General features: G+C 39.0%; 1 protein-coding gene across 3 annotated transcripts in view; it reads right to left on the reverse strand.

Moving 5' to 3' along the window:
* NOL10 (nucleolar protein 10) overlaps window positions 1–20,719 on the reverse strand; it is a gene marked incomplete at its 5' end in the record, with an annotated part of 51,859 nt that overhangs the window by 8,944 nt on the left and 22,196 nt on the right. For all 3 annotated transcript variants that reach the window (XM_084262402.1, XM_084262403.1, XM_084262401.1), the window contains 5 exons: window positions 168–341; window positions 2,056–2,145; window positions 2,768–2,866; window positions 3,016–3,095; window positions 5,158–5,284. In XM_084262402.1, coding sequence (XP_084118528.1) covers window positions 168–341; window positions 2,056–2,145; window positions 2,768–2,866; window positions 3,016–3,095; window positions 5,158–5,284 — 570 coding nt within the window. The remainder of the gene's footprint in view (window positions 1–167; window positions 342–2,055; window positions 2,146–2,767; window positions 2,867–3,015; window positions 3,096–5,157; window positions 5,285–20,719) is intronic.

Consider the following 20,719-nt stretch of genomic DNA (forward strand, 5'->3'; position numbering starts at 1 on the left):
CACTTAATTACTGTAGCTGATAAGAGATTCTTGCATTGCCTCCATCCTTCCTTCTTTCTAGGGGGAAAAATCTGAATGCTTGAAACAGGAAAAAACCCCACAAAAACCCTCCCAGCAAAACACAAAACCATATGGATTTTTCCTAAAGGAAATGGAAAACATGTTACCTGATTTTCTGCTTCTAGTTCCTCTAACATCTTTAGTTTCCTCTTTCTTTTTTCACTTATTTTAGAAACAAGTGGGTTAAGTAGCCTAAATTCTTCACTCTGCTCATCCACCTGGAAATCAGGATTCTCAAACATGACCTTAAAGCGATCATCTTTGAGAAGGTTAGGCAAGTTCTGGAAAGGAAGCAAAGTATGAGCGAGTTATAAAATTCTGAAACAGCCATTGATAAAGTCAGTAACACCTTCTAATTAAACAAAACTCAGAACCAAAACGTGAAACACCAGTTGCTTTATCCTTCCAGGTCATATAAAAATCAAGATTTATGCTCATTGTATTTTAGTACTTTCCCAAAGATCAAATAAATATCGTTCTAAGCTACCTGTAAGCAAGACAGGGCTTTTTATGCACACTATAGACATCTTAAATACACAATTGCTAATATTTTTGAATTAACATTTCACATACATTCAGCCAGCTTGTCTGGAGATGTGTTGTTATCTATTGACTAATCAGTAGTACCTCCAAGGCAAATACCCTGCCTGACAGGGATGATTCTAAAACATGTACAGCAAATTATCAGGGTAAACACGTCTTTATGCAACACTACTACTGTTTTACTGTAAATATGTATGAGCAAGTGTTTTTATGCATCTTACAACACTTTTTCTTCACTGCCCTTGCACATAAAGCTGCTAAGGCAGTTTCATTCATGTCAGAGTAACCTGAAATCAGTGTAAATTATGCTGCTGTTGAATTAGGAACACGTCAAGCTACAATTTCAGCTTATGTGAATACATGTTGCTGTCATTTAATACATGTTGTCGCTGAATACACAGCTCTATTTAGAAAGCTGATCTTTCAACATTGCCAACTTGTACAAGTACATTCATCCCACCCCAGCACTAAACTTGCATTGTTACCTAGATGAAAAAAAAAAAGATACAGGAAATCACAAGTGTGAATTTCAAACACAAAAACTGCTGCAATCATGTGGCTTGTATTCCCACAGCCAAAAATTAACTCCCAAAGCCTAAAGAAAATTGCTCTAGGACTCTAATGCCACTTCAGGAAAATAACCAGGGCATGGATTTTTTTCTGTATACTCCTTTAAGTCCACTTCACACAACCTCCTACACAAACCAGCCCGTATTTATTCAACTCCCATTTCCACTGTAGCCCTGGCTTAGGCAGTCTGCATTGGAGGTTTTACCACCACCTATTTTTTCAGTGGTTCATGCTTACTAACTGTAACACACAGGACTTCACTAGATGCCACATGAAGCTCATGCTTGCCTTTCAGGAATGCTATATTCCTGTGAAGTGCTACCCACTGAAACTCACGTGTCGTCTGCCAGTGTTGTTCCCTCCCACCGCCCCCAGAAATCAAACATTAACTTGTTTTTAACCTTAGACTTCATGTAGAATAAAAATTAGATTATTTTCAACCTCGGGAAAAGTTCCTGTTACTGTGTACACAAAAAGGTAGGCAACTGTATCTTCAGTTTTACAGATGATATCGATCTTCTCATGGTCACCATCAAAATACCAACAAATGGAAACAAAATGTCTTTTTAGAAGAACTCCAGTATTGACTCTGCATTTAGCTAGCTTCTGGAGTCCTACAAACCCCCTATCATCTTCACAGTGATTATTTCATCACTGTAAGCTTTCAGATGCTACATGGCCTTTTTGGTGCTGCAGCTACAGTGATGTCTACCTTAAAGCCACCTACTACAATAAATTATTTATGAGAAACAGAAAAAATGGAAATTGGAATCTGTTTGACCAGGTAACAAAACCAACCCTAACCACCACCAAAAAATCCGTACTGTAAGCATTACTAGTTACATGCTCCCTGTTAGAGATGTCTCCAAAACAAAAGCTCACCTTCTGTTTCCTTTTTCTGGCAACCTGTTGCTCCTCTTCCTCTTCTTCAATCAGTTTGAGTGCAAGCTCTTTATTGACTTTTGGAAGTTTCTAGAGACAGGAAAGCAATTAATCACTAAATTATTCTTTTACACATGCAAAATCTACATACTTCACAGTTTTAAGTGTGGTGAAGAGAGAAATCTTGTTCATTCCTTTAGCTCTTGTTGAAAAGCTCCTTGACTAGTTCCAAATATTTCTAGTTACTAGTAAATCAATAGCACTTGGAGAAAATTTAAGTAAGACTTCTGCATCATTCTTCCCCTGCAACACATCAGCTTCAGTATGTTAAATGCAATTATTTCTCCTTGTACGTGGAGCAAATTCAAACTAGAAAGCTACTAGTTATAAATACAATACAATTTCCATGTATCTTTACAGAGTGTTAAACTAAATAACTTAAATCATTAAAACTTAACGACAGAGGTAGAAAGTGCAACTTTTACCAGTGGATTATCTGCTCAAGTGGCAGATGCGATGAGAACTCTTTCACTGTCTCTCACCTGTGAGAATCACACATGTGGGAATTTTATAGTCCCATTCCAAAAGTTCTATAAATTACTTTGTGTCTCTGATGACAAACAGAATCAAATCCTAAGTCATTACACCTCTGAGAATACATTACTCTAAGAATAGCTTTCCCAGAGGTAGACCCATTGTTTACAGGATTTACCTTTAGTTGAACTCTCTGTGCACGTGTTTCTTCTATCTTCTGCCTTATTTTCTCTCTTCTGTATTCTTCGTAGGCAAAGGGGTTGGCCATCATTTTTGCCTTTCAGCAAGCAGGAGGAAGTAAAAGAAAACACCACACAGTTCATTATTTGGAGAAAAGAGAAACCAAAATACGCGCCCCCCTCCCCCCAAACCCAACACACCTCTGGTCGTTAAAGAGTAAAAATTTCAAGGATTTGCCTTACTTACCTTATGATAAAGTCTTATGTCCATGAAAAAGCCATGCATATATGCTCTGAGCAATGATGATCCAATGAGATGAGCAAGGCCTGGGAAGAAAGTTACCGAGGATTTCAAAGACCTTTCATATACAAAAAACTCCTATTCTAAGCCAGCCACTTCACTTACTCAATTCAAAAGGAACAAGCACTGCCAACACAACACATCAATCTAACAGTCACATCCATTACATCAAGACTAAGTAAAAACACCGCCAAAAAAGAAAAATCAGTTTGGCAAGCAAGAAATCTGAGCTTCTTCACAGTAACACCATCCAGTGTTCTTGTCATAATACATGTCACTGTACAATCTTTTAAAATGCCCACATGCACCATGCTTTATAAAAGTTTACAAAGAAAAATTCGAGAGGACTTTTTTTTTGAAAGTGCATAGATGTTCATCAACCACTTTCAGTGTGGTATAGGTATGTTCTTAATTAGAAGAATCAACATGCTGAAAAAAAATACAGTCACCCCTAGGCCCTACCCTAAGCTAAGTAAGAATGAAAATGCTTATCAGTTCTCTGATTTTCCTTCTCTCTATCTTCACAAAACTCCAAGACTGACAAAAGGAAAAGCTTTTTATAGCTATATACCCTCTACAGGCCTCAAATCCACACAAAATAAAAACTACCAAACTTCCTTCTAGAACCAAATGGCAAAATAAGAGAGAGAAATCATCCTGCAGCTAGGAAAGCAACATTGTCTCTAAAAACGTTGTAGCTATTTACAGGAAACAATCTTCCTGCATATTCCAAAATGAAAGTATTCCAACTAATGGCGAGGAATATGAAGAAACCCTGACATAAGAAACACAAAACATCCCTCAAACTGGGTCTTCATTTGAAAGCCTGCATTTACGGGGTAGTGAACTTGACTGAGTTTGAGCAACACGATGAAGGGTCTAGAGCACAAGCCTGATGAAGAGCTGTTGAGGGAACTGGTGGTGTTTGGTCTGGAGAACAGAAAAATCAGGGGAGGATTTATTGCTCTCTACTACTACCTGAAAGGAGGTTGTAGCCAGATGGGGGGTTAGTCTCTTCTCCCAGGTAGCAGATAGGACAAGAGCAAACAACCTCAAGTTGCTCCAGGGGAGCTTTAGGTTGGATATTGTGAAACATTTCTTTACCAAAAGGGCTGTCAATCACTGGAACAGGCTGCCCAGGGAAGTGGTTGACTCACCATCCCTGGAGGTATTTAAAAGATGTGTAGATGTGGTACTGAGGGATATGGTTTAGTGGTGGATTTGGCAGTGCTAGGTTAATAGTTAAACTTGATGATCTGAAAGGTCTTTTCCAAGAAAGATAACTCTGATGGCAAGGTATCATTAATTTAAAGCAGAAAAATATTCCCAGGCAAGTGTCTGTTGATAATGCTACTTTGCCTACATCGCCGTATTCCAGTATGATTGGGATAGGGTTCTTCAAGGTACATGCAGACCATCTAGAACTCTAATGCTGAAGATGCTCTGGATGACCTCCTTGTATGGCCTGCTGCCAGGCCAAACCCAACTCCCATCTTCAGACATAAATTAATTTAACTGGAGCAAAACTTTGTAATCAACACATGTAACAGACAGAAAAAGGGCTAACCACTTTGAGAGAGCGTATTACGCTTACCTCCTCTGCTATCTAATTTTCAGCATTCCCATTTCCTGAAACTGTTTCTATTAGCCCTAAAATGATTTGTATTTTCTGGAAATTACTACATTCAAATAAGGTAGCTGTTGGCAGATTTTGCTGCGAGTTCCAACATACTGTTTGAATACCTGAAAAATATTTCAAAACCTAATCCCACTTCTCTTCCTATGCCTTCCATTTAGTGTCTGAAAGCTCATGCAACAGATTTAGACCCATTAAATCAGCAAATATCAGTCACCATCTTACGATAAAAATCTTTAGAAACACAAATATCCAGTGTAGTGTTGCTTGGGAACCAAAGAACATAAAGCCATCAGTCTGGTACAGCAATAACCAAGAAGACTGCAGGAAACTCCTGCCAGTGAATTTCTAGCAGTCCTCATATATCACATTAGGATTACAACATTCAACATGTGTGCATCATCAGACACTGAACAAAGTTGTCAGCCAAACAGGACAGTTGATTGTTTTACCTAAATTTTCAAGGTCTTTTCTGGTAACAAATTTGTAATCATCATAAACTGTGCTCTCTGGATTCTCTTCCAGTTCTTCAGTCAAGTTGTCCAAGAAGGAACACCATTTTGGGGCAGGTCCTAAAACCTGTAGATATTACAGAAAGTTATAACATTATATATTCTTACAGGGATAACCACCACCCACCAAACAGGCTTTCGGCTACAGAGCTGTAATGGAATAACAAATTAATCCCTCTGAAATCAAGCTGACCTTAAGCACAACAGTAGTTAGAGAACACAATTAAACTTATTACTTGTATCACCAATAATGAGTACTACAGTTAGGCAAGTGTTAATTTAGGTCAATTATGAGACCAACAATCTAGAGGTTTCAAGTTCAAGTGTTTCAAGTGGTCCCAGTCTGTTTGATTAATTTATTAAAAGGTCAGGGCCAAACATTATAGATAAAATTATGAACTAATAGCATTAGATAGCAACTAATCTGTAAAGCACTGTTGGATCATGAACTCATTAGATTCCCTACTCAATCGTGTTAAAACCTATTCTCCTCTATTTTAATTACAACACCACAGATACATTTGATGTATTTTTGGTCAAGGATATCTGTTCATACAGCCTGGGTTCAATTGGAAATATTAATAAACATGCATATTTCCACCATGAGGCAAAGGATCTATTTGAACAGTATTATGTTGCACTATCAATGTACTTTTCCATATAAGCTTCCTCCAATTTCCCCAGTTAACAATTAGCTCCCTTCACTTTTTCCTCCCAGTGTTCTGATTGAAATTCCTCTCTACCCTGATGCATGCAGCCACACTCAACTGTTCCAGTACTATTATTTCAGAAGGTGAGTTAGCTAAATGGAAAAACACAACACTACGTTTTTCTCTCTAGAGCAAATCAGTTGACATTTCAGAATGTAAAGTGGCCACTTAACTCCTAGAGTAAGACTTTCAATAAGGCTTCTGATTTTTTGTTAAAAATTCACATCAACATGAGCACAGGAATGGTTGGGATTCAACACTATAAGATCCTCTTCGACTACGGCCACAAGCAGGATGATTTTATATGTATAAAATACATGATAACGTGGCAACAGGATGAGATAATGCTGTTCATTTAAAAAGCGTGTTACTACTCATTCAAGTCTTCTTTTGAGTGACGACCACAGACAACTACACACAAAAAATTGTAAAATTGTATTCTAGACCATAATGTTCTACTGCAATACTCCAGAAAATAACACTGTATTCTGGACCACTATTGTCTCTGTATCAAGTATGATTCACCTTCATAAGATTCCAGCACAGCTGAGAACCATGACATGCCAAATGAAAAATAGGTTTTATTCCTCCTCTCAGAGCTGAGTACTTTATTCCAATTAATAAGAGCTTCCAAGGAAAGACCCAAGATAACCTTCTTAATGAATTAAACAAATCCCCATGTCTTCTCCAGTAATAGTCATCTTAGACACTATATAACATTCAGCCTAAGTTCTTGCCAACATTGCAGAAGTTTTTGTCTCCATCCAGATTTTAAATTTTTCAGGTTTTTTCCCCAAGCAAGTTGCTTACCAACTAAACAAAACTTCTAATAAAATTAAGTACAAGATTCTCTCCTGAAGATTATTAGAAATGAGATTAAAGAACCCTTGACTCACATCCATTTCTATTAAATAAAAAGTTCCCCTTCATTCCATCTTGCTGATTCATCATGTAAAGATCTCTATCACTTCAATAAACCTTTTTCATTATTTCCATGCCTATGACACTATGTGCTCAAGCCTTACAAAGCACAGGTTACTCTTTAGAAATCAAGCCACTCGAACCAGTTAGGGAAAACCTCTGATGGTATAGATCTTTGAACAAATACCTAAAGCAGAGGTCTCGTAAATAAAACCTTTTGTGGCACACAAAGCCAAAAGACCTGGTTATTCACTTCAATCTGTGGAGAGAGTTAGATAACAGATCACAGAAAACAAGGGGGGGAGGGGGCGGAAATGAGGTAATTAATGGAAAAAACCAGTGGCAGAATACCAGGAAAAAATAGAAAGTCCAACCACTATTCAAATTTCACATATAAACTGACACAAAGGAAAACCCTACAGAGATATCTGTGTATGTTTAATTGACTGATTTCCCCACTGAAACTGCTTGTCTACCTATTCTAAGACACCTCAGGAGCTTTACTTTGTATTTTCAAATGGAACAGTTAAAGCTTAGGAAGAAATTTAGAAACAGAAAAAGCAAACACCACCAGTCACAATGGTAGAAATGTAAGAGAAGTGTCATCTCCTCTTGCAACAGGAGTTCTTCACAGAATTTAACAGCCACTACATTTTAGCTGTAGAGTTTAACGCTCCACTGTCAACCAAGAGATGTCCCAGGATATTCCCAAGAACTCCCTGAAACATCAGGCTCCACCATTCCCGTGCCAAGGTACAAATGCCACAGCTCTGAGGGTTGGTCTGCACCAGGCCACCAAGGGTGAGGCAGGGGGTTGCAACCTGTTTGTCACCCCATTCCACACAGCATCAGCTCCATGAAGCAGGCACATGGAAGCACAGGTGGGACCCCAGGGACTCCTTGGAGCTCCTGGAACAGTGGTCCCCACCAGAACAATGAAGCTGTGGAGGTTAGGTAGCCTAATTAATATACTTGTCAGTTTAGATTGGGAACCTACAATGCTACCATGCCTAAGAGAGAAAAATGCACTGGAATTCACAGCAAGAGTAAGAAAAATGTTCCTGAGGCAGGTAATTGCATGCAACTAAGCCAACAGGTTTCATTTTTACAATCAAGTAGGTTCCTCTGCAAGATTTATAAAAGTTGCACACAGCTAATGGGAAAATCATTACTGACTGCATATCTGCACTGGGCTCTGGCTCAAGTATTTCTCTGGACAAGAAAACCAGACATCACCAACAGTGATCAAAGCAAGATTTTTGCTATTTTCATCATTATTCTATTTTCAGTAGAATAACTACGTATTGAGACAACTTCCAGAAATTGCTGGTGAAAGTCAAGAAAATATGTGTCTTCTAAGATATTTTTGCCACAGGACCCATGGGGTAACCAAAGCACAGTTATTCCACATCATCACCTAGAGCAGCAGCTGGGTGACACAGGACAGGAGAGGAGCAGTAGATAGGGAGCATGGTGCGGTCCTCCTCTCCCCACAGCTGGCTTACCACAGGGGCTTCCCATCAACACACTGGTAACACAAACATCTTGCCATTGCCTTTTGTGTCTTACACCAAGCCACCAGAAGTAAAGATATGGACTTTATCATTGTCAGTATCGTGTCACATAATGCCACAGTTTTTAAATATTTAAATATTTTAAAGTTATTTCTCACACCCCACACCCCACAGTTCTTTATATTCTATTTTACAAGATGCTTAACTTAGGATTTGTGGTGCTACAAAACGATTATGTGGTACAGCCCTGCAATGCCCTGTGCTTACAGCCATGGCTAACTTCTGAGCACTTCTGTAGAAAATACCATCCTGTCATCAGTCAGTAATCCAGCTGGAATTAATGAACGCTAGGACAGAGTAGGTATTATTCCCAACCCACAACAGATGTTCCTTATCTTCAATCTGGAACACCAGACACCACTTTACACACTTTTAAATGCCACTAAACAACCTGACAGCCAGCTCCACAGAGACCTCAGAGCCACAGAAAAACTGGGTCTAACTCATACTAAACACACTCCACAACGTAAAAGAAGCCCAGGATTTCCAGAGTCTCCAGAGTCAGATGTCACAAGACTAAAACTAACTGACTTTGAATGCACATACAGACAAGTATTGTTAAGTATCTGTTTGAAGGTTTCAGGGACCAATTCTACACAAATGAACCAAACAGCACTCTTTTCTTCTTAGGGACTCAAAACAGGTTCCAAAAATCTATTTTTTAGAATATCAGAATAGCAAGTCCCTGGAAGATTTCATACAAGGCAGTGAAACTCTTCAGCTGCAAAAATATATTAAGACTTAACCAGGAGAAACTCTTCCCAGCCCTCACTGATGTATTTTAGCAATCAATCAAAAACATGAAAAATGTCCACAGATGGCATAAATCAGATTTGAAAACAGTTAACTACAATTTGAAAAGTTTACACTCCCTGAATTCCCATGGGAAGACTAACAATGTATGTGGACATAACAAAACAATTCCAGAGGCTTTGGAAAGCTGAAGCCTTACCTGCCATGGCTGTACAAGACAGCACCATGCAGCTTCATAAAAATCAAGTGTAACGCCATACCCCACCATACCATAATAATAATAGTTACTAACAAATAAATAAGGAAATACTTATTTTACAAGTACAACAATTTAAAAAAATCTTCAAATTGTGTGTTGTGATACCTTCAATGGACTTCAAGTTAGACTGTAAGACCTTTACCAGGTAGCAAAACTGTATTTGTTATTCAAGTAGTACAGCAGCGAATGACTTAATGTTGATTATAACAAAACCAGAGTATTTTTAAGGCATCCAACAGAGCTTTGGGTATAGTGTATTGTGTAAGATTACTAAAATAAGAATTTTAGTAACTGTAAAGCAAGATAGGAACTGGCTAACAAGGAAGTTTATGCTGAAAGGAGTGCTACTGCACTGAAAGTAAGTTACAAGTGAAGCTCCAAGGGCCACCCTATTAAATATTTTTGGTAATGACTGCAACGTACAGTAGGAAAATGCCAATAAAATCCTCTGATGACCAACACAAACACAAGAAGGTTCAAAAACATTTTCGGGAGGGGGGAATCTATCTTGAAAACTAAGATACTGGAAATCAGATGAAGTGTGTAGCTGATCACAACCAGCTGTAAAGAACAGAACAGGAAAAAACCCTATACTTCCTGCTCACAAGAAAACAGAATAGTCACAGAAGGCCACTGTATTAACATAGGACAGGAATAATGACTCAGGGTAGATACTGCACAACCCCAGGCAATAACGCTCAGGATACGTGTATGCCAACTGCAGCAAGTACAGAGCAAGGCTGCTAGGATGATTTCTGGAACAGCACCGCCTGCCCAAGCGTAAATACACACTGACTTATCACAGTGGTGCTGTGAAGTCAGAGCGCTAGCTACGCATCGCGGGAACGCGACTCTCCAATACCCTTTTCATGGACACAACAAGGAAACAAACAGCTGATTCTCAGATTAAATTTGACATGTTCATGGAAAAGATTAGACAATCTGATAGCCTGTGATGAGACTGGACTTCATGATCCCAGAAAACTCTTCCATTTATCTATTTCCATTTAAAAACAAGAAAAGAAACAAACATCCCGCCCCCTCCCCCCCCCCCAAAAAAACCCAACACAAAACCTAATATGAAAGATTCTTTCCTAGTTTATAATTCTTTTAAATTAAGCATTTTATACATATGACACAATGAATTCACATGGATATTGACCTCCAGGAGACAAAAATAAATCTTTGGAGGATAAAATAAACAGTATAAAGAATTCAGTGGATTTTTAAGATAAAATAGCACCATAAAGAAATGTTTAAAATTCTTAACAGGACACATTTTCTGGAGAAAGCAAACGCACATCTATGCATACATAGTCTCAGTTTCAACCACGCCATTTAACAGGAAGAGATTACAGAAACTCTAATGAGGGAGGAGGAAAAAAAGGGTGATCCCCAGGGTGTGGGCAGTGATTGAAATGTGCAATTGCATTTTAAACATAATTAGCTCCCTAACTGCATAGCCAAGTTTAATTAATGCAATTACATGAGTAATTAATTACTATTCATTCTAAGAGTACTGTTTTCGATGTTTTGTTCTCTAATTTTAAGAATTAGACAGATCTCAATATGTAGTAACTTTGAAGAGTTTCCATCTATATGCATTGAAAAGGCAAGAGAAGAAAGAACACCTTGATGTACCTTGTTAAAAGTCAAGGTTACATCAACTGCAGTTGGTAACTCAAAAATTCAGATGGATTACTTGTAACTCACAGACGTGGAAAACTCCAGCTCTCTCTTCTTGTTTCTGTGCTTTTGGGCTTCAGGCAGGCCCAGCCCAAGAACTTCAGAGAACCCAGGAGATTAACTCGTGTTAGGAAGGAGCCTTGGAAGCATGTTGCTTTGTTTCTATCCACTACATTTCTATATACAGTGTGTTTCCCTTAGCAACCAACATGCTCCAAGCAATTTTTGATGTTGAATTTTACTCTGTCATTCCTTTCTAATCTACTTTTGCCTTATGAAGCCTCTACAGTTGACTCCAGTCATGCTCTGTTAATCTCATGAGTAATCCCATTTAATGTACTGAATAAAATTAATTCTCTGAATTGTTTGGAGTTTATTCCCCAAGCCCATTTAAATTTCCCATATACTTTCTTTTTTCATAATTTCATGCTTTCGTTCACGCTATGTTACATGCTGTAGACCTGATGCTTTTACAGTAACTGGACTTCCACAGCCATCAAGCAGGTCACTGGAGTACAGCCATGACCAAGAGAGATAGAATAAAACATTTTTCCTTTTCAGCACACCACTGACAACAGCACTGTGTTTGGTAGTAAGCCCACACACTCATAAATTCCACTAAACTATACAACGAATTGACTCTTTCTTTCATCCTTACTCCAGCACAACCAAACACTTTTGGCAGATTCATTAATCAGAGGTTGGTTTTCCTACCTTTCACCATGCTATGGAAGCTGTCAAATCAACAATTTGGAGGTTTTACTCCTTGGACAGCATGTTAAAGGAAATGTTGCTTTTAAGATCTTCCCAGTGTTAAACAAAAACTGCTGCAGGAACTTGCACACATCATCTAGGAATGAAATATTAAATCTTTCTGCCACGGCAGTTATCAGATAGTAAGTACTTTTTCTAATCCTAAGCAATTTGGCTTTATAGTGGGTTGGGGTTTTTTTTAAACATCATTCTCTGATCTGACAGGTATTACAGTGAGTTAACCAGTCCCAGATCTGCTCTTGCTGTATTTTCTTGGTGAAGCCACCTTCTTTTGAAGGAGGAAAGAGTCCCGTTGCTCATAAAGTTGGGAAAAAGGTGACCTCTGAGATAGGAACAGCAAGTGATTTTTCAGCAAAGTTACTCCTTTAAACTGTAAGATCAGCAGAACAGTTCTCTTCCTCACAAGGCAGGAAGAAAAAAGGACACTTCCCACAATTCACCTGTAATTTACCCACCATGGCATTATGAGTAAGGAGTCCAATGCTTTCACCAATATCCCTATTGTGTTCTGACGTGCATCAAAGATAAACATTAGCAGTATTGCTATGGATTTTCTTACTTATCAGACTCGCTGAATGCTTTAGGTCTTTAGACAACTGAAGCTGAGATTTGAAATCAGAAAAATACACAGAAACTGGGAAGTATAAGATCCCACAACTTTCACACAGTCAACTAATCAAATGCAGTACAAGAGGCAAGCAGAGGTCAGCTTCTCAAAGCCTGCACTACAAGCACGACCTGCTTCAAGCACTTTCTATCCCATAAATATCTGCTGGAAAAGAATTAAAAGTTCCTGTTCTTAATCAAATGTAGGAACTTCTATAGCACATATGCTGTAATAACAGAGGCACTCAGGCAAGTTACTTAAATACAGTGCAGGACGTTCAGCAGAGACCCAATTCACAGGATTTTTTTTGTGTGAACATCTGCTGATGGTCTGATTCTTCACCCATGGAAAAAAATGTTGTGGATCAGGTATGATCAGCTGATCTCATGTCTCGCTGATGATACAAGGCAGAAACCACATTTTACTTTGGCCATCCACACCTCCTATTCCCTACCACATCCAACTACATGCTCTTACCAATGCCTCTGTGTAGGTTCTGCTATTCGTTAGACCCTTCACAAAGCCCATTTACTGTTCAGTGACTCAACGTCACTGAAAAAGCACAACTCCTGCTCACAAAGACACCTCCATAATCTACATGAAGTCTAATAAATCCCAGAACCCACCCTACCACAATATTCATTGAAGAGTAAATCTCTCACAAAGCTCTCCCACTGCAATTGCAGCTTCAGGGGACACAAGAACAGCAATGGCAAGTAGGAGACTCCATAAATACCTTGGCCTTTTTCTTACACACGAGGAGAACTTCTACACAACTTCTACCTGTTCCAACATGGTCAGAAATCTGTTTCTCAAACTACAACAGCATTTCTTGCAATACTAAGGGCACAGACCATCAAAGGAAAAAACTTCCACTACTAATAGAAACAAGAGTAATGCACATTGATTTTAGTATTTACATTATGGCTTCTGATTGCAATCTAAATTAACCAGTAAGAAGAACTAAGAATAAGCAAAGTCCTGGCAAGTCCCCTTCTCCAGGTGTCTGACAGGACAGGAAAATCCCCTATTATCACACTTGTGCTTTTCATCAGACCTGTGCTCTAGACCCATCACCAGCTTTGTTGCCCTTCTCTGGACATGCTCCAGCACCTCAATGTCTTTCTTGTAGTGAGGGGCTCAAAACTGAAAGCAATACTGAGGTGCTGCCTCAGCAGTGCCAAGTACATGGGGACAATCACTGCCCTAGTGCTGCTGGCCACACTTTCTGATACAAGCCAGGATGCCGTTTGCCACCTTGGCCACCTGAGCACACTGCTGGCTCATATTCAGCTGTCTATTAACCAGCAACTCCAGGTCCTTTGTGACAGACAGATTTCCAGCCACTCTTCCCCAGGCCTGTAGCACTGCACTGGAGTTTGTGTCCCAAGTTCAGGACCTGCCACTTTTAAGTGTCCAGAAACACCAGGGCTCTCACAATACGAGTCAGATGACAAGAAATGCTATGGCTTAAGTATCTTTATGGTCATAAAACCACAACTTACTGTACTGGAATTCAGAGCATGAACTACATTTTAGGGAAATTCAAGGGATATAAAGGTAGGGGCTGAATCCAGCTGTACATCTGCCTTACATAATTGTCAGACTACTGGAAATCTAGGAACATGTGAGCTTTTAATAACTCTGTGCCATGGCAGCTTAATTGCTCTTCCAAACCTGGGAGGAAGACTGCTCTGAGTTTATACAACTGCTGCCAGACAACACAAAGGGAAGGAAAGGCAACTACCTGTTGGGAACATGCAACTCCTCCAGACAGATAATGAAGATAACCTCAGCATAAGCCAACCTACTCTTTATAAAGCATAATGCTAGTGAGAAGAAATTTTACATAACTTATTATTTTATTTTTTTTTAAGTGAGAAACATCTTTCAAATGTCTATTTGAATGCTTTCACCAATCTGATGGTTTTATTTATCTCTTGGTTTTGTGTGCTAGAAATCTTAAATCCTTAAACCTTCTTTACTGTTTTTGTATAAAAGAGTCGTAAGTCACAATACATCCGGCTTACTACTGGATGCAGCACAGAAGATGACAATAGAGATAAGCCACAAGAGTTACTTCCCTTTGCTTTCACATACAATGAAGGACTTCATTGAAATTATCATACAGATAAAATTATCATGTGCTTTGTCTTTTGTGATCCAAAAGCTGAGACAGACATTCATTCTGATTACACGCTGATCGACCACTGTGTAGTGCAAAACATCCTTTCAGCAATTTCACCTCTCTCTTCACTGACTGAAGCTGAGCAGCCACACCTCCAAAGTTTCATAAACCAGGTAAAAAACACAGAAAGGCACAAGTGAAACTTAAGAAATAAAAAAAACCTTTCAGATACTCAAGACTTCATTTTTATACCACTTAAAAAGGTGAGAACCTCCCTCCTTCAAAAGCTGCTTGTTAAAAACAGAGGGTCTATCTAGCAATTGCTTAAGAATCAGTCACAACACTAAAAGACACGAGTCAATCAACTGCAGAGCAATCACCTTGCATAATTCAGGAAAACTGATCCTTTTAATAGTTTTCTCCTTTGCTGCGTGAAAAGTGTGATGCAAACTATAAGGAAGTACAGACTTAATAGTGAACATGCTGCTACCTATTAAAAAAAAAAAAAACCCACTGTGAAGCAGCACTGCCTATCATCATCCACAACAGCAGCTAGTCAGGGATCATACACCCTCATAATCTACACATGATGTTGACCTGCTGCACCATCAGCACCAAAAAAACATCTGAAACAAGTTTCACAGGAAGACCAGAAAGTGTTTCCTGATTATGGCATGCTGGTGTTTTCCTTCTACATACGTGTGGTAAGTGGCATTGCATCTCTCAGCCAGTGCATGGGAAATGGAGGATATCCTTTGTTGGGAATGAGCCCAGTGTGTTATTTTTCACTTTGAAAGTGTTTAGGTTAAAAGTAGGAAGCTCACATTTCTGTTTGTGAAGATAAACAACTTTTTCCTATGCTTGTTAATACTGTGAGATAGGTAATGTATCATTCACCACATTCTATTTATATTGTTTGCACAATTTTTCTGTGTAAAGGATCAGACTGTTCTGAATGGAAAGCACAGTTCTAAAAGAATGCTATATCAAAACTCAGAATTAGCATAATGGTCAATGATGCACTTTAGTGTCTTTTTATTAAGAGAAAGTTTTCTCCTTTTAACACTTGGCAGTCCCAAAGCATAACTGTAATGCATTGCTTCATAACAACCCTCTTTTCCAGTCATTACAAAGCTTGCATGCTGACCAAACTAAGGTTAAGACCAGTATTTCCCAGTCTCCATTGTAACTACTGCATTTTATTTTAGATTTTTTTACCAAGGAATTAAAACATTTTTCTACACTGAATGTTGTTTTGGGGTAGGAAAAAAAAGTCTTTCAGCACAATTCAGTTTTGGTGTTGCTTTCCACTTTCCCTAAAACTTCTTGGTTTTAGGCTGTATTGAAAGAGATGAACAACTGTCTTCCACAGAATTCAGCCTTATCACAAGATCTTCAAGACAGCTGAGGCAGCATTCATCCAGAATGACTGTGTCAATCAGAAGACAGAAAAACATCCTTCGAGAAATCAAAATCTCACTCTCCAGTCCTAATCTGCTCCATTAGTGTCGAAGTGCCAGCCATAAATATAAAAGGAATTGTCTCATTTGCTTCATAGCTTTTACCATGCAGAAGCCAGAAATCTGTTCAGAAGATCTTGCTGGAACAGGACCCATAAACCATTTGAACGACAGCTGACTATACTGAACATTGGGCTTAAGGGCATGAAGCACAAAGGATGGATGGGCGTTCCTCTCTAACTGTATCCCCATCACATACAGACCCAAAAGAGAAAAGAGACAATTACTAGATCCCAAAATTATGAAAGGATGAGAAAGTCTTAGATTGAGGAAATTGTTCCAAAAGGCTATGGCCATAGAGGTAACTGGGGAGCATGGCACACATAGGAAACTTACCGAATTCTTTGAAGTGAGAAATGACAGACAGTAAGAACAGGGGTTCCCAGCACCAGACAATAGGCTGCTGGAGTGAATGCACAAAGAGGATCAGAGGGCCAGAGCACCTCTGCTGTGAAGACAGCCTGAGATGGGCTTGTTCAGCCTGGAGAAGAGAAGGCTCTGGAGAGACCTTAATGAAGCCTTCCAGTGCCTGAAGAGGCCAACAGGAAAGACAGAGAGAGCCTGTTTATCAGGGAGTGTAGTGATAGGACATGGGGGAATGGGTTTAAACTGAAAGAGGGGAGATTTAGAAGAGATACTAGAAAGAATGCCCCCTCCCTGGCAGTGTTCAAGGCAGGGCTGGATAGGGCTTTGGGCAACCTGATCTAGTAGACGGTGCCCTGCCCATGGCAGGGGGGTAGAACTGGGCGATCTTTAAGGTCCCTTCCAACCCAAACCAGTCTGTGATTCCAGGTACCTGACAACTACAACTCCTTGCACAGAACTACTGAGAACACCCTGTTACCAGACTGACAGAAAATAGTAGACTATCTCAAATAAATGATTTTTCTTCCTCTGAGTGAACTGAACACAACTCTTCAACCAACTCAGGCACATGTAGGTTTAAAAGCAGCTAACCTGGAAGCCTACAATCAAACTAGAGCATGTTTATCCTTAATTTTCAATCCAGAGATGTTCAAAAATAGTATTAAGAAAGGGTAAATTCAGGTATTCAAAAACTGCCTTCATTTGCACTTGCTTCTGTACAAGTTCCACATTCAGAATTGCTTCATAAATATTCAATGCATGAAATGGAAGCATATGAACTAGTAGAATTTGGTGTTTTATTCTGTGGTTATGGGATTTCAGTTTATTAAGGAAAACAGCTTTTTCTACAGTTTTTCTATTTTTTTTTTCTGAATATAAGGAAAAAACATCTTTAAGAATGAGCATTTTTTGAAACTTATTAAAAAAAATAGGTGGCAATAAAGAGAAACTGAAACAGGCAAGTAAGGGACCTAAAAAAGGTGAAACTAAGTGAGTTAAAATAGTATGCAGGGAAGGAAAGAAGTACCAGAAATGGTTGGTTTAGCTGAAAAGCCATCCGATTTGGAGAGGACAAAATTCATAAATATTTCTAGCAGTACAGAGATCCACATATCCAAAGTGGGTATTGTATTAGAAACCAGGCCCATGATATTCTTGGAGAAACTGAATCATTGAGTAGGCAAGAAATACTTGCCCTTGAAACATTTTCAGTTTGTAACTCCAACAACCCAGAACCAGGAGAGCGCCTGGGTATCAAATGATTTTCCAAAACCACCTGAAAAGAAGCCAGAGACGCTCCGGGATTTATTTTTTCTTAAAGAGCTTAATATCTTCTCTGCACCAAAAGTACATTGCTTCTAGCCTCAGCAGGGAGTTTTCTGCCAAGGCTGCAGGAAAGTTTAAAAAAAATAAAAAAAATCCAGAACACTGAATAGTGCATTCAATTAATTACATGCTTAATTGCTCCCTTCTTTTAACAGCCTAATGAAGAAGAGCAAGTTTCAGTTTCAGTATGTATACAGAGCCTAAACTTTCAAGTCCAATAAAGGAGACAGGACTGATCAGAAATGTCTGTGCTAAGATCAGACATGTTCGTGTAACCAGTAGTAAACAGAATAAATAACATCTATGCCCCTTGCTTTCCACCTAGAGCATCCAGGAGCTGGCATGTAAGGGTTTTTCTATACAACCTGAAAAGGGAACACTGTATGTGACAGAAGCTGAAAGCCTCAATGAAATTTAAGGGAATCAGGCTCATCTCAGATCACAGGCCAGTGGACCACCATGTGTCGGTGGAGCTTCTCCCTCTTCGCTTCTTTGGCCAGATCCCGGTTGCACTATTGACTCAACTTACACTTCTGAGTCAGTAGTCTGAAAAGTATCCCAAGGCACACACAACTTTCATTTCAACCTTCCCGAGGCGCACATCAAAGTGATACACCAGGAAGCCAGCTGGCAAGAAGCAGGTTCCAAATGTTTGCATAAACTGCAAGTTAACTATTAAACTGTTGGCAAGCGGCCCAATTCCAGTCAGAGGCACTTGCCCTCATTAAAGCCCAACAAAATAAAACAAAAACAAAGTCTCTAAGCTAAGCCACTCAAGATGTTACCTATGTAAAACAAACATTTCATTTCAACGGTCAGATTCAGCTTGGCTTTTACCTACTCCCTGCACTGTGTACCTGCACAGGACAGCATCTTGCTGTTTAAAACCAAGCTTGTCTTTTTAACAAGCCCCAAATCACCTATTCCCTCTGCTGACAGCTTCACTCACAAAAGAAAAGACTGCAGTGATTTTTTTTTTGTTTTAAGAAAGCACAGCTCTCTCAGACATTCCTCATCTCAAATGTCATATCTATCTTGTTGAAAATTCTGCAGGAAAAGCTGAAGCATGCCATTTCATTTATGGACAATATTGTGATAGCCGTTGTCAACCCTTTTATAACCCTGAAGTCCAAGAGACAGTCGTTTCTTGCTTTTGCGATGGAAATTGGCGTTAACAATGGAGAGAATGGGCACATTCACACAGATAATTCACTCAGACATGAGCTCAGTCAGACCCAACTCCAAGCTGACCGAACATGAGCCAGCTCTAGTTCACAAGTCATGTAGCTGTGTTAGCAAAGCACTGTGCCCACACTAATAAAACCTGCTGAGAGGCAGGGTATATTAGGCTGGGCACGGTATTCCACTGTCTGGCCAACTTCAATCAAGGACAGAGGACGCTGGGTCTGTCTGCACCCCTGTGCATACTTACGTCCTCCTGTGCTGTGAGACTGACTGCTGGGCACCTCTTGTGCTGAAGATTGTTTGGTTTTGTTTTTTTCTCTAGAAGAGCTAGAGGACAGCAAAGTACAGTTGAGATTTTAAGTACCCTCCCTGACCATAAATATGGTAATTCCTTGTAGCTGTTCTGATGAAGACTTAAAAATAAATAAATAAAAAGAATAATTACTAGCACTACAGGGGAACCAGAAGCTCTGAAAAACAACTGTCCTTTATAGTAGCAGCATTTCCCCTGAGGGTTTATTCTGTTGTGGAATTCAGGAATTGTAACTCAGCTCTTGTCAACATCTCAAAAACAGAGAACACATTTTACATCTACCTCAAAGTAAACAAACAAACAGGAAATTGAGCTGCTCATTGGAAAAGCAGTGAATCCTAGTTCTTAAGTCTAGTTTGCTGGCTTTTTCTATGAAAAGAGATCAGGTAATACAGCAGATCGGTGGTTCTTTAACACGGTGCTCCAGAGGCATAAGAAACTAAACATATCTTTGCCTGTGCAAGGAAATTACTCAGTGTTTCAAGGATGGAAAAAACCCTGTCTTAATAAAATCTACTGACACAGAAACCAAAGGACAGGTGTGCATCTCTGAGCTCAAATAACTAACCCAAAAGATCAAGGAATAAAACAGTAACATGAACACATTAATAACACTGAGTTTTCCTTAATAACAAATGCCCTGGAGCAGCTTAAAGCTGACATGACTTCTCCATTTTATATTTTCTTCATTTAAAAAGGAGATTAAAACAAAAGCAAAACAGCCAATCAAAACAGATTTGGAGAGCTATATGCTTGATTCTTAGGAAATACAGTAATACATACTTGAATTACACGACACTTTGTGCCAGCCACTTCAGCCTTGCCTGTGAAAAGGCAGACAGGGTAAAAAAGCCAGTTACTACAGTGTGAGACTTCTATTTCAATGTAACTTCTCCTTACTACCTTTAACTTTATATAGTTTAAAATAAGCATTCCATGCTTTCAGATGAGCTACAGATCACTGACTAAAAAAGGGTTATACCAATATTTAAGATATCTTCAAACTCAAAGCCATTTATGTGTAATGGAGATTAGCTTATTCAAAACACAAATTTAATCTGAGCAGGAGCCTTTGAATCAAATTTTAGATGTTCTTACATACAATATTTTAAAAAATAGAGCTCATATTTGGATTTATGATTTAACATTCATCATTTGAGTCCATTTGTACGCTTATGTGTTACTGAGAACACAAAACTCATAAAAAGGTATGATCCAAACAAGTTCAGGCAGACTCAGGCACCAATAATCAGAGAATGGTGACAAAGGAAGATGGCTTAAGGAAAGAAATGTGTTAGTTTTCATTGGAATAGCCTCCATGCTGCAAAAATACTAGATTGTACTAGTCAATATTTAGGTTTGCAAGAATGTCTCTTAAGT

Source organism: Gallinula chloropus (assembly GCF_964237585.1).
Source record: "Gallinula chloropus genome assembly, chromosome: 3".
In the NCBI taxonomy this organism is placed as follows: domain Eukaryota; kingdom Metazoa; phylum Chordata; class Aves; order Gruiformes; family Rallidae; genus Gallinula; species Gallinula chloropus.